General features: G+C 34.1%; 6 protein-coding genes across 6 annotated transcripts; 3 read left to right on the top strand and 3 right to left on the bottom strand.

Annotated features, from left to right (window-relative positions):
- Positions 1–323: 323 nt before the first annotated feature.
- Positions 324–881, top strand: RO3G_06100 (uncharacterized protein; the record flags this gene model as incomplete). The annotated part of the gene is made up of 3 exons (XM_067660690.1): positions 324–493; positions 541–679; positions 729–881. 3 exons carry the CDS (start codon positions 324–326, stop codon positions 879–881), a joined length of 462 nt encoding a protein of 153 aa, XP_067516791.1.
- Positions 882–2,405: 1,524 nt separating this feature from the next.
- Positions 2,406–2,623, top strand: RO3G_06099 (uncharacterized protein; the record flags this gene model as incomplete). Its single annotated transcript, XM_067660689.1, has 2 exons — positions 2,406–2,445; positions 2,496–2,623. The coding sequence occupies 2 exons, from the start codon at positions 2,406–2,408 to the stop codon at positions 2,621–2,623; spliced, it is 168 nt and encodes a 55-aa protein (XP_067516790.1).
- A 449-nt stretch (positions 2,624–3,072) lies between these two features.
- RO3G_06098 (uncharacterized protein) lies at positions 3,073–4,007 on the bottom strand (the record flags this gene model as incomplete). The annotated part of the gene is made up of 2 exons (XM_067660688.1): positions 3,073–3,886; positions 3,949–4,007. 2 exons carry the CDS (start codon positions 4,005–4,007, stop codon positions 3,073–3,075), a joined length of 873 nt encoding a protein of 290 aa, XP_067516789.1.
- A 3,517-nt stretch (positions 4,008–7,524) lies between these two features.
- On the bottom strand, positions 7,525–8,342 carry RO3G_06097 (uncharacterized protein; the record flags this gene model as incomplete). Its single annotated transcript, XM_067660687.1, has 2 exons — positions 7,525–7,626; positions 7,710–8,342. 2 exons carry the CDS (start codon positions 8,340–8,342, stop codon positions 7,525–7,527), a joined length of 735 nt encoding a protein of 244 aa, XP_067516788.1.
- Positions 8,343–10,169: 1,827 nt separating this feature from the next.
- RO3G_06096 (uncharacterized protein) lies at positions 10,170–10,652 on the top strand (the record flags this gene model as incomplete). Its single annotated transcript, XM_067660686.1, has 1 exon — positions 10,170–10,652. The coding sequence occupies one exon, from the start codon at positions 10,170–10,172 to the stop codon at positions 10,650–10,652; it is 483 nt and encodes a 160-aa protein (XP_067516787.1).
- A 1,986-nt stretch (positions 10,653–12,638) lies between these two features.
- On the bottom strand, positions 12,639–13,892 carry RO3G_06095 (uncharacterized protein; the record flags this gene model as incomplete). The annotated part of the gene is made up of 2 exons (XM_067660685.1): positions 12,639–13,720; positions 13,775–13,892. The coding sequence occupies 2 exons, from the start codon at positions 13,890–13,892 to the stop codon at positions 12,639–12,641; spliced, it is 1,200 nt and encodes a 399-aa protein (XP_067516786.1).
- Positions 13,893–14,378: the final 486 nt, after the last annotated feature.

The following is a 14,378-nucleotide window of genomic DNA, read 5'->3' as shown; positions in this document are numbered from 1 at the left end:
TAAAAATAAAAAAGAGCTATAGCAACACTTACGCTAAGCAAATTGTGTAGGTTTACAAAATCTACCTTTTGAAGTAGACCAAAACATGCAGGAATTAAGAAGGATGGATGACGATTTACAAAGTAAGTATACGTATAAAAACAGCCTCTTCTTTTTTTAAATGGCGACAATTAGAATATAGAGAAACGTATACGAAAAATAAGAAATCGTATATAAAGCAATATCGATTATCAAATTCCGTCAATTTGGCACCAGCTCGTTTACAACTTGAAAAGGAATTTAGGACTGCAATACAAAAGCAAGACCAGAAAATTGAGTTGGCAATGAAAATGTATGATCTTGTCACACGACATATTGAACGACTTGATTCCCAAGTGATAAAGACTGGTATGAATGAAGCAGATTGGATTCGGTCTACTACTACCTTGAGAAAGGGACCTCCAAACAACAATAGAAAAAGACCTTTATCTGCGTCTGATAGGCCAAGGAAAAAGTAAATAAAACAATGCTGCTATGAAAATAATACTGAATATTATACAGAATTCATTATTCTTCTTCCTCAAGACCTTCAATGATAGGTGTCGCTACACATGAAACAGAGTCAGATATAAATGAGCCAACTTATTGTTATTGTAACCAGGTATCATTTGGCGATATGATTGCTTGCGATAGTGAGAATGTAAGTAAAGCTCTATTCTATAATATCTTTTTTTATTTATCATTATCAGTGTGAAAGAGAGTGGTTTCATTATGCATGCGTTGGTCTTGTTGAGCCACCTGCAGGAAAATGGTATTGCGAGGATTGCAGAGCAGATCAATTCGGTTATAATGATAGTAGCAGTGATCAGAGCACAAGCAGCGATAGTGAGGATGAAGACTAGATGATCTAACCACATATTAGAATACCCACATATTTTCTATTATATACCTTTCTTTAATCAATTATTATAACGCTTTCCAAATAAATGAAAATTCATACTATTTTCACAAATGTATTTATTGTTCTATACTGATGATCGCTTTAGGAATTCGATTCAAACAAATAGTTGCTCTGTTGAATTTATTTTCAGAAAGAAGCCTAATAAAGTCCATTCAAATACTGATAAAGTGCAAAATGTCCTGACACCTAAAGCCTTTGTTGAAAAAATTAAGAACAATGAAACTCTTGTTTGGGGCGTTGATTCTGGTTCCTTATCTTCAAAGGAAAGAATTAGAAAGACATCTACCAAAGAATGTTATCATATGTGTGGTTTCAACCTTGCTATCAAAGAACATATGCGACTTCAAAAACACAACCAAGATTTTAGATTTATTAGCGAACTATCAATCTTCAAAATATCAATTTTAATCAATTTTTCAGATGCTTCTTCTGTCATACTAAAAAGCTATTAGAGGATATATGATGAATATGATAAAGATAAATGATAAGAGGCTTTTATTTGAGGACGAGTAGTTTATACTTACAACGTATATCTTTAAGTTAATCAAACTTAATTTCGAAGGTTATATCAAAAAACAAAAAGCTGCTCATGATATTGCCAAAAGCTTATTTGGTGATAGTATCAAGTAAAACAGTAACAACTCTAGTGGTGAAAAGAAGCAATGCTGTGATAATAAGCAAAAATGGATCCCACTTCCTCCAAAAGATATCAAACCAGCTATCTCTTACAAGAAAAGAATAATTTCTTATAGTGATGGTTCTTTTTTCTGAATCTATGAAAGGAAAGTTCCCTGCTTCTATTAGCCGCATTACCGGTACTATCAGAAAGGTGTCAAAGGATTCACAAAGGAAAGCTGAATTTATCTGTGCTGCAAACGCTTTTACTAGTCAAATATGTAGTCAAAGTATCAAAGCGAAAAGTAGACACTGTCCTCAAGTGCAACTCTTGTAGTACGGTATGCATTCGTGATATGATGGCTGCCAAAAAAAAACATACACTGTATTTTTACATACATGCCACAACATAATAATAAAAGGCCTCCTAAATACATGAATTTCACTCCTTTTAAGGATTGCATGAGAGCTCCATAACGAATTCTCATCCCTTAATTAGCGAGTAAGTTGTATATAATATTTTTTAGGATAATCTTTTACTAACATTAATTTTATGTGTTTATCTATTTTGATGTCTCTCTTGTACTTTTCACTAATTGTTCCATTTCAAACCACCTCAACTTTCGCTTATCAATTGCCATCAAAATTTTACTGCTTCACTTCCAAATTGCTTCATATTTTTTAAAAATATTTTAGTTTTCTCCCAAAATCCGAAAAACACTACCATCTATGAAATATAAGCACTTTGTTTTCTGCATTCAAGTTGATTTCAATGTCATTTTAAAGCACCGAAAACAACCCATAAAACGCACCCCTTCACAATATAACTTTTTTTTTGCATTTGTAAGCAATGAACTCTCTTCGTAAATTGACAACGCCCACTACACAAAGTAAACTATATAAAAAAAATTCAAGAAAGAAAACTAATAAGAACCCACAGTTATTCGCTCTTTCCACGCTGCTTATCCTCGTTTCACTGGAAAGACTGTTGAAGCTAACACAAAAACTTTTGATGAACTTGTCAGAAAGGCCGATCACCCTGTTATTGTTGACTTTTATGCAGAGTAAAAATATATATAAAAAAAAGGAAAGAAAGGTGACGAGAATTAACGCAACATACGCACAGCTGGTGTGGGCCCTGTAGAGTATTGACACCTTTATTATCCAAAACCGTTGCTGCCAACCCTCAAGTGACATTAGTTAAACTCAATGTAGACGATTGCCCAGAAATTGCTAGTGAATTCAAGGTAAACAGAAAAGAGAAATCTCTTCCCCCCCCCCGCTTTTTTTTCCTTTTTTTTGTGCTAATATCATTATGCACTAGGTTGCCGCATTACCTACTGTTTCTGCCTTTTATGAAGGAAAAGTCGTAGATACTTTTGTTGGAGCTCAACCAGCTAAGGTAGCCTCTTTTATTAAAAAGCATGCTGAGCTTGCCGAAAAATAAAAACTGTTTGTTATACATTGTGTCTATTAATATAAAAATAAAAATTATTTAAAAGTGTGTAGGGTATAAGTTATTGCATCTTCTTTTCTTTTTGTTTCCATCTTTCAGCAATACCACGCATTGCCCATTCCATGACACCTTCTTTCCATACCAGATCATGTCCTTCACTTTCCAATATCTTTAATCTCACATCTCGTAAACTGCTTGCTAATATATCAATTGCTTTTAAAGGAATCAAGCTATCTTGATCTCCCCATACTGCTGACACAGAAGCTGTAATATCTGAATAATTAAACCCAAATAAATGATATTTCTCCAACGCCACCATCACATCACATAGTTGTCCTTGACTATAAGGCTCAGACATACGACGCTGATTCATTGCTAAATAGAGTGACATGTGCTGTGGTCGGACGAAATGACGCAGGGGTCGATTGGTAGGAAAGTCCGTGGGTAGATCAAGCGGACCATCATCTAAAGAAGCCAGCAGCTCATCTTCTTCAAATGTAGCCATAGTGTGTCTTTGAGGCTTGTCAACTGTTTTATCAAATTCTTGTTCAATAACCTTATTAGATTTATTACTAAATATCCACATAACATCCAAGGCCAAAGAAATTGTTTTCGCAACCAGTGAAGCAGGCAATCTTCGTGTCCATTTGAATGTATTAGCAGCCTGTGCTGATACCCAAGGGGATATTAAATAAATAGGAGCCACAATGCGTTCCTTAAACCGATGGGCGATGGCTAATGCAAATACGGTGCCAACAGATTGAGCAATGATACTAAACTGGCAAATACCCATATGTTCTGATAACTGAATAACCACATCAGCCCAATCCAATGCATTGATCTGTTGTGAATTGCATTCTTCACTTAATCCATATCTACAATATGTGTATATGTGTAGGTGATATTGTGTGTATAACGGAGCTGATTTATTTTTTACCCAGGACGTTCAGGCCAAATAGTTCTTAATCCATATCGATAAGCAAGTTCTTCAAACATGATTCCAACTAACCGAGTGCATCCATATCCTCCAATAATAAAGACTGGGTGCCCTTGACTGGATCCATACTCTGCATAACCTACTCGGTGAGATTTTAACTTCCCGTCTAAAGGCGCCTTATATTCAAAGGTTTGATGAAGCCGAGGTTCTCGCAATACATTCAGTCGAGGAATGCCTGGTTGTGGTAGAGGTGGTAAAGGTGGTGGAATTACATCGTCGCTTGATTTATGTCTGCCTGTGTGTGGTAGGGATGACTTGTCGATCTTGCTTTGCGTTGATACAGGTGTTGACTGTGAAGCTGTTAATGGTCTAATGGAGTAGGATGTCATGTGGAATGGAATAAAATAAAGAAAGAAAAAAGATGAATACAAATTTTGTGATACCTTGAACCATCTATACTCTCCCTTTGACTTGTTTTTCTGCGTGAAAAATGAATTACAATTGCGTAGTTGTACTGATGCATTGTCGTAAAAACATCTAACATAAGCTTGCATTCATATAGTTTTTTATACTATTGATTGTGGCAAATGAAACGTAATCTAATCGATGCATCATTTGAAACAGGTGCAAAACTTTATTAAATCAAACTGTTGGATAATAACAATGTAAATAGAATAGTTGATATATCAAACATAGCATGCTGAATCGACAGTTTTTTTTTATTATTTTCAACTTTTTTTTTTTTTTTTTAATGGAACAAGAGACAATGAAGGCTGGGTACACCATATCCTTATTTAACAACCTTAATGAATGATAACCCTAAAAGGAAACCGCCTGCAATTTTTATTTTCCAGTTTTTTTTATAATTACTATTCGTTGATTGATGCAGAACATTATGAAGAAGACATTAATCATCTATCCATTTATTATTAATAAACAATGCCCTTGGCGAATACATTCTTCATGTCTACAGAATAACTGGTCTTCATTAAGAGAATACTTTAAGTATTCATAGGAAAACAGCATTTTCTGAAGAAAAACAATTATGGTTCCCAAACTTGCTGAAATGGACTTTAGCAAATGGTAGCAGCAATGGGATATATAATTAGCGAATGGTTTTATTTTGGCTGGCATCAATGATATAATCCTAGTAGTTCTTTTAAGGTAAGGATATGTACACATCACTCTTTGTACAGAAAAATCCTAGAGGAAAACATGAAAAGACGGATAAATGTATAACAAAAGAGAGAGAGAGAGTTCTGTAAGTTACAACTGATACTATAGCAATATACCAGTCCACTTTACTGATGTATTCGACTCACTTGATCATATTTTTTTAGTATTAGCCCGACAAGAAATACAATATAAATTCAGGGCAGATCTTAATCTTGATTGAAGCAATCATCTGTACTTTGATCAATAACAGCTACTATATTAGCTATAAAAAAAAGGGGGGTTATGTATCATCAGCATAATATAAATACGATTTAAAAACTTTGCTTGTAGAAATCAGAAGGTAGCTTCAACTTGATAATATAGAATTGTACAAAAAAATAGATATCTCTTCCACAGTTATACTATTCTCTCCTATATATTCCTTGTAGTTGAGACATTGTTTTAATCTCACAAAAGGAAATCAAGTGCAGTATTTGGCCCGTAGGACTCAATGAGACTCATGATTTTTTTTACCTCCGACAAAATTTTATAAAGCAATTTCCTTTTTGAATTTTTTTTTCAAGCACTGATGAGTCCTATCACTTCAGAAAATGCGAATAATTATTAAAAAACTAAAGCATTCACCTGTTGGGTCTCATCGTAACAGGTGCTAATATTGACTTATCAAAATCGAACTTTTGACAGTGGAGAGTAATTATCCAAAGACAGATTCAAACGTCTAAAGGGTTGACATGACTTAAAGAGATAAGACAAAGTCAACGAAGCCATCAACAAAGGCCACTCATTCTGACTAATAGTCGTTGAGTTCAAATGTTTAAATTAGCTTATTGAGAAGAAGTAAAAGTATAGAAATGTGCGTTTTCCAGACTTTTTTTTACGTCCGCAATTATGACTTTAAGGTGTTTAACACGCTCCTTCTCCTATGTAGTCACGGATTTTTAATGAATGCAAATGGTAATATATCGTTACAAGAGACTGAGGGAGAGCTGATTAGAAATATCTTGCCATCCTCTTTTACAACAGCCTTTTGATCTATCTCACCAATTACGATATAGCCGAATTTTACTAGTTTGTATCATTCTACTTTGTTTTGGGAAAATAAATTATGATTTATCTATGCAAGTAAAATCTAAAAATTCATCTTGTGCCAACAGCATCAACGATATTAACGTTGAAACTAAGAAAGGACTGAGAAAGAAGAATACGAAGACCATATTAAAGAATAGAAAGAGATATGAGGTACACTACATACAGCTTTTTTGTTGTCCAACATTAAACTAAAAAAAAAGTGTGATAAATGTTCAAACCCTGAGAAGGTAAATCTTATTTCAGATTTCTTCTAGAAAGCTACAAAAGAAGACATCTCTTTGCTTCTTTGCTAATCATATAGAAGAGGCAGATGTAGTTTTGAACTTTGATGAGAGAGTTACATTTATACCTTATCCTCTTTTTGGATAAGTTGCTTCAAGCAAATGTTAAAGAACGATCAATTTTTGCATCATAACTGACCTGATAAGATAAAAAGTGATAAAACAGGGGTACGCGTCGTGTTCCAAGAAAAAAAGACATTTAAAAAGAGTGAATGGAAAAATTGCTTTGTTTATTCATCGTTTTTTTTCCTTTCAGTTTAAAAACAACATGCGTAAAAAGAAAAAGAAAAAACCCATATTGTCTCGCTATATGGTCCTCTTCTTTCGCTATCTGGTCCTCTTCTTTCGCTATTTGCTCTTTCATTTATGGACATGGTCATACTCCCGGCTTCATTAAGCCTTTCTAAACAACAGTCAATTCTACACTGTAAACAAAATTCTTGCCGTTCTCTTCTGAAAAGGAAGCAGAACTAGGCTGCAATCGATAATTGCTTTACTTTTCGGAGGTAAGCACTTTTATTCTTATTTTGTTTATGTCTTGATGACTGAGACTGACACATCATATACCCTATCAGTATACAATTATACAGTAGAAACCTTATTTTTTATTGACCGAAAATCCTAGAATACTACTTGATGTATGCACTACCTTTCTTTGATATACCGTGTCAGTAACAATTAAAATGATGTTTCTTGACTAAAAGCGGTTTGTTACCCTCCTTTGTGTCTCGGTTCTACAAATTGTTGTGTGTGGAGAGGTATTTGTACTACATTTCTGGGGGGCTTTGCTCAATACGGCATGTTATAACTGTATTCATTCTTTTTTCCCCCTATTTTTCAATGAATATTTCTTGTTTGGTGTGAGAATACTGTTACCCATTTATCATTTAAGCTTTGTTAGAATTTTGAAAGAATTTAATAGTTCAATTTCCTATTGATGAATTTTACCCGCTTTTTATTGATTCTTTCTATTAATCTGTTCCTGTTCTTCAGAAGGCACAATGTGATTATTAAGGGATACATGACATGCTTAGTATTTTGAATTGCGTAACTCAAATTCAATATCCTTCATTAGGCTCAATGTCAAAAAATCCCAAAGGGAGCCTGGTAATGACAAGAATTTTATTATTTCCTTTTTTTATTATGTATTAATTGTATAAAGTATTTGAATTGTACGTCAAAGTAAAGAGGGGTAAAATAATACTCCTTGTTTACTTTACGATCCACTTGATATTCTAGTTTCCACAATAATTTTTCTTGGTTATTCTTTTGAGATGACGGCGAAAATGATCGAAACAATTGTACACTTTGACGACCTTCTTTTTTGAATTTACAAATTTTTTGATTTCTTGTCTCAAGTATTGCCTGTACATAAGTTTTATTCATTGGTATTTCACTTGTCACTTCATCAATGAGTTGATGATTCTCTTCCTTTTTGTCATCTTTTTCCTTCTCAAAAACCGATTCTCTTGTAGTAGCATTTCTTGTATGATCACTATTACTTGAAGAACGCGTTGAATTTCTTAAGGCAATTTGACGAATCGCAGGATTTTCTTTGTTGGTATAGTATCTTCTTATTGAAGGTGATCTTGCTACAAAGGATAAGCAGAGTGTGTCTAAATGGACAGTTTGGAATTCAAATTGTGTAAACGATCGATTTCGTCCTTCTTGATCAATGATTGTTTCTATACTGTAAGAGGGAAAAGTAGATTGAGACAGTATACCTAGGCAAAGACAGGACATCCTTTTGGAGACTTTCATTATGTTCAGGATTGTATCAAGATTTGAAACGAGTTGTGATAGAATAAGAATAATTACTTCGTCTGGCAAACTATTAAAAGTTGTCATTGTTGCTGTTCTTTCATTTTTAGTATTCATCAATGCATTATGTCGTTTGCGATCAGAAAAAAATTTCCTTTTAAAACTATTCGCGATTCGTTCCATGCTAACTACAAAAAGAAAGAAAAAGAGAGAAAAAGGGATTGGGAATCGAAAAAAGAAAAGTAAACAATTGATTTACTTGTATAAATCAGTAAAGTGTAAATATCTATTTTTATTTGATGCAAGCACACTGCCTCAGCTTCGTCATACTCACACAAATGTACACATGCTCTTGATACCAAAAAATATACGCTGTTTTGGAAACATTGGATTTCCAACTAAATTCATACACTCATTATAGTTGCTGCCTTTAAATACTGATAACTGCGCGGTATGTCCCTTAAGGTCCTTTATATTTATATCATTTTGCTATATCTCCTATCATAGCCATAATGTGCACAAACATGTAATGGTCATCGAATAGACACGTACATGTAGTAGATCTAACAGAAATATGTACATTTCGGCGTTTGAAATTATGCCTCGGAATAAAAGGTCAGGTGAATTTGGCTGGATGTAATTTTTGATGTTCATTAAAACTCATCAAAGAGTATAAGGATGAAGTGTGATGCAAGTGTATGAAATAGTAACTTATAAAAAGATATTAGCATAGAGAATTGTAAGTAAATGGTTTCAATAGTTTCTTGTACTTTCTGGATGTAATTTTTTATAAAGTATTTTAATTTAAAATGAGACGATTTGATGAAATAAATTAGACGCTTTAAAAGATAAAAGAGATGAACGCCAATTTTTTTGAGACAAGTGAACAAAGCAAATTAGACAATGCAGATTCTTTTGTAGTCGATTTTTTTTTGCCATGCTGTCATTAGCCACCTTTTTCTGTAGAGTACAATGCAATTGAGCAACTGGTTGTATGCACACATATTATTAGCTTTGTAGTATTGTATCTGAAATGACAGCAGTATAAGTACTTTCTTCATAATGTCTAAGAGGGACAGAGTTTATAATGCAACCAAGGCATTATGTTATAAGTACTGGACTATTTGATCATTATTCATAATATCATATAGTACAAGGTTATAGATAGAATTGTTTCATTGCTCTAATTCCACTCTATTAGTGATAATATGTTGTCAAAAGACAATGATAGCACAAATGACAACAGTAATAAAAAATGCTGTCAATTCTTTTTCTTTATAAAGTTCAATCGCTAATATTGAGTGGAAGCCACAATATATCTCGCTACTCAAGACGCTTGTAGCCAATATTCATACCCTTGTGTTACATACATTCTCCTTTTTGAAGTACGTCTTTATTCATGTACTGGAGAATAGCCTTGCGTTTTCCTTGGAGAATTTCATTAATGTTGGCTTTTTTAAAGAAGTCTTTTTGTCACTCCTCAATAACTACAAGCCATACAAACAGAAAGCTTCGACAAGATCAAGAACTTACAAAGGGTTAAGTACTCAACTATCGGTATCAATATTTTCAATGCTGTTCGTACGAGCCAGTTAATATGAAATATGCTAATCAGATAGCTTCTTATGAAGTGATAAAGATCGTCACTGCTTATCTGATTGGGATCAAGCTTCAATTCAGAAACAAAGTTCAAATGTTTCTTCACTTGCTCTTAAAGAAGAACGAAAGAATCAAGTCGCTGAAAAGCGAGATGAAGAAGAACGGGCGAACAGAGTGCGAAACGCTTCAAAACAAACCATTCAACTACTTCCCGTTTAGAAAGGGCTTCATATCGTCGTACATGACGATTGATACGTATATTTTAAATGCTCAAATCTTGAAGAACTCCATCATCAGCCACTTGGATAAAGTAGTATGGGGGCCGTTCTTGATGTTACATCAAAGGCGATGAAACCACAAGTAGAAAGAAAGTCCATAAAGTTTAGAGGTACGGTATATACGGATGGCGTAGGTGTGTCGGTGTTAAAGCAAAACCACGATACGAAGAAGAAAGGTGACAGCAGTGGCGGAAAGTCAAAGTCTAATGAGGCAGACGAATTCCCATACGTTGAGAAACTGGGAAAAGAAGGGTTGTTGGCTGGTGTTGGCAAATGTATATTACTTGGTCCTGATCGTCGATACTTGTTTTATTGTATGCATGAAAAGAGCACTGTTGAAAATAAAATGATTTACAGATACACAAGCAACCGAAAAGTAATCGAAATTAAATCCAGAAAATTCAGGAAGCTCAGGAACAACTTGAAGAGAGGCAACGTGATTGCAGCCGAGCTTTCCCTGTCGCATCTCAAATCTTCAACTGTCAACAAAGACAGGTTTGTCGAGTATCTTCAAGAATGAGCCAAATTCACCCCAGTCATGAAAGCGTACTACTTATAGGATTACAGACATATCCAATCAAGTTTATCTTGGGTATGAGCACTTGAATGGTTTCGCTGTTGTATTGTCATCATCTACTTGTAGAGTATTAATCAATCTTGACTAAAGGGTCATCGTGTTGTTGTACATATCCGCTTAGAACTCTTCCATTATATTAATGTATGTGGTATGCTCAATTATTTGATAATATTTTAATAATGATTGGACAAACACAATCACCTTCTCTCAGTCATCAGCTGTCTAGGGCTTTCGAAACATCGGTAAGCTTGTTTTGTCTCAATAGGTCATCCCAGGAGAGGGACGTGTTCATAGTTGAATATAGAATAGTCAGCTGCAATACAAACAGTTGAATTTATTTTAATGTACTACTTGCATAATAGGTATCACAGAAAGGATTATATAGAGATCATGAAATGTACCCCTCGAATGTGAGGACGATGTAGACTGCAATATCTTTGTGTTCTACAGTTCACAAAACTGTTTCCAGTTTTGCTCTAAGAAAGAAAGCTTTAGAAATCTAGTACATTGTGTCATTTGAGTGTAATATGATAGTTGTGCCGTTTGCTAATCAAGACAATGTAATAAAGAAGTATCTATTCTTTTTAAACAAAAAGCCACAAATGGTTTTGAATTTTTATAAAAATACTCAAATAATTGAAAAGAAGTTAATTAATTATAAATATAACGAAGCTACCTTCATGACGCATATATCACGGTAATAAATATTACTTTTTTTTTTATTTGCCTTGTTTATACTTTTACCAAAATGAAATGATTGCTTTCTTTTATGGTTGAAGTTATCCATACGTTTTCGTTACTTTATAGATTATTAATGCAAAAACGAGGCTTACCAGATGGAATGCTATACCTACATTGCATATTTCATTCTTTAATAATAAAAAAGACACATTGCATCAAGAGCCTGATCATAGAAATGCTCTTTATTACTAACGTACGTTTAAACATTCTACTCATTATTTTAAGTATGTAATACTGTAAAAACTGTGTATGTTTGTTGTTTAATGATTTATTCATTTAATATTGTTTTGATTGGTACTAATATCAAATTTTGTTTACAATTGCATTGCCCCCACCTCCACTGTTCATGTAATGAAATTCATAATTATTTTACAAATGTTATTTGTGAACATCGTGTGCATAGGCCGATTTACCACTTTATCGCACTCTATTAACCCTTCAATAAAACAAACAGCATTTTTAAGTATGGTATGATTATTATTGATTCATTTTGGGAAGAGGGGATTCGTAGTTTGAATGAATTTAATGTAATCTTAATTCAAATTAGTTTTTAGAGAAAGTAAGTAGGCTTGCATTTATTATTATTATTATTTTTTCATAATGCAGGATAAAAAAATTATTCATATTTAGCAGCTACATTTATCACCGCATGCACATCCTATACACAAAAGTTATCTCAAGTTTAAATTTAAAAAAGAAAGAAAAGGGTACCTTGGCCAGAGCCTAAGAAATAGAAAGAAACGTTAAGTCAAGAAATTAAAGAAAAATTGTATTCTTTTACCTTTGCATGCACATGAATCTGTGTGCTTTCCACAGCTTTCACACTTGCAATTTTCACCACAGTTACAATTAGAAGTATTACAGCTTAAAGACAATGAGTGAATAACAACCAACGTAATAGTATAGAAGGGGACCATATACTACTTACTTGCAGTTTTCTCTTTTACAAGGACAACCCATTTTTAAGACTAATGATTTTAAATGATAAAGAAAAAAGAGAATTTCACACAATCAGGAATTCTCCCATATTTATGCTTGAAATGAAACAAGAGGACCTCATCGGTTAAATGATACATGTATTACGAATCAAGCGTAATATTACGTCAGAATCAAACAAGTAGAAAAGAAGAAAGGATAGATTTATTATATAAATATATAGGAGTATTGAATAATAAAAAAAGAATGAAACTAATTCGGACCTGTCACATACATGGAACTAACACGTTTGGTTCTTTCTACGTCAGAAGCAGTGTTATCAGAGGGGACAGTTGCATAATCAATACAATGTCTTGGGAAGACACCCTTTGCGTAGTTTCTAGTGATGTTGATACCTTGGCACCAACCATCATCATATTCTACAAGCAATTCAATACGATCTCCTGGTTCAATTTCTAATTCATCACTTAATGTAGGTATATAAGTTGCAATCACAGTAAACGTGCCAAGTGAGGGGGTCTGTGTTTGCTCTTGAACAGGAGCCACAACAATTGGAGGAACAATTGGGTCGGTTGGTTGTACTGCAGCAAGAGACTGTTGTGACTGGTAATACTGCTGCTGCTGTTGTTCAATCATCTCTTTACTGTGATTATCAGGAGCAGCAAGGGCTGGTTCATAAGCACCATAAGCTACCGGTGCTACTTGTGGAATAGTCTCGTTATGAACTGGTTGAGGAGCAATGTTGTTGTTATTCTGATATTCTGTATAGTCCTTGGGATCACTGCCGTAGCCTCCTGAGTATGGATCGGCTCTGGTAGACATGCGTGCAGCTCGACTTCTCTTCAATTCTCTTCTTCTCTTTCTGCGAACAAATAAAAGTGCAGCTGCACCGATACCAGCTACAGCAACCACAGCAACAATACCTCCAGCAATAGCACCAGTAGATGAACTTGATGAACTAGAGGAAGCAGCTGCTGAGGCTGTGGTTGAGCTGGAAGAAATGGCACTACTGCTCGTTAAGCTTGCGGTGATACTGTTAGCGCTTGATATGGTTGGTGTAGCACTAATACTACTGCTGCTGTTACTGCTAATACTGCTGGTAGGAGCAGAAGTAGTACTGGCTACTGCAGTAGGGGTAGGAGCACTTGTACTAGAAGGGGTGCTGTCACTATTTGCACCAGTAGTTGTAACACTAGCAGATTCTGTGCTTTTAGCTGAAATGTGAGTAGTTGATGCGCTTTTCTCTTTTGTTGTTTTCTTTTCTGAGTGTGTTGTTGTTTTCTTTTCGGTACGTGTAGTAGTCCTTTCTTTACTAGTAGTACTGTCTTTATCAACTATATAAAATAATGATCAGTAGCTTGATTATATCTTGTCTCCTTTTAGTTTACATGCGCCTGTATCTTCATTTTGAAAATTGATAGCTCGTTTATCAGGTATCCACATTGCATTTGTTGTTGTAATGAGACCAGCTAAGGCTAACCACTTGCACATGTCATTACTGTTCATCTTTTATGAAAAGGAGTGGAAAGTGAAAGTGTGGTATTTTAAAGAAAGTAAATAACCACTTTATTTTGATAATGAGTGATAAAAGGAAAAAAAAAGAGAAAAAAGAGACAAGGAAAGGGTAGTGTAAGGCGAGGAGTATTCATGTTTTTGGTATACTGGAATGAGTTTATAATATGTGATACAAGAGATATTCATTGTGTAACATAATATATAAACAAGATCGACATCCTTAGCTTTTATTCATTAATGCAAAAGGCCAAACAGTAAGAATAATGGAAAAGCAAGATGAATTCTTATTATTTTTTAGCAAGTTTTATATGCTATTAAAGTAAAATGGTGATTAGATTGCATCAGTTACGAGGTTATTCTTTTTGTATAACATTACAAAGACACTAAAGCTATTTTTCATCCGTGAACAATAGAAAAAGTTCAGATGCAACGGGTAATCAATTCATAGATGCAGTAAATTGTTTAAAAAAAAAGTAC

This window comes from Rhizopus delemar, genomic scaffold (genome assembly GCF_000149305.1).
Source record: "Rhizopus delemar RA 99-880 supercont3.4 genomic scaffold, whole genome shotgun sequence".
Lineage (NCBI taxonomy): Eukaryota > Fungi > Mucoromycota > Mucoromycetes > Mucorales > Rhizopodaceae > Rhizopus > Rhizopus delemar.
This window is presented reverse-complemented; position numbering and strand designations above follow the sequence as displayed.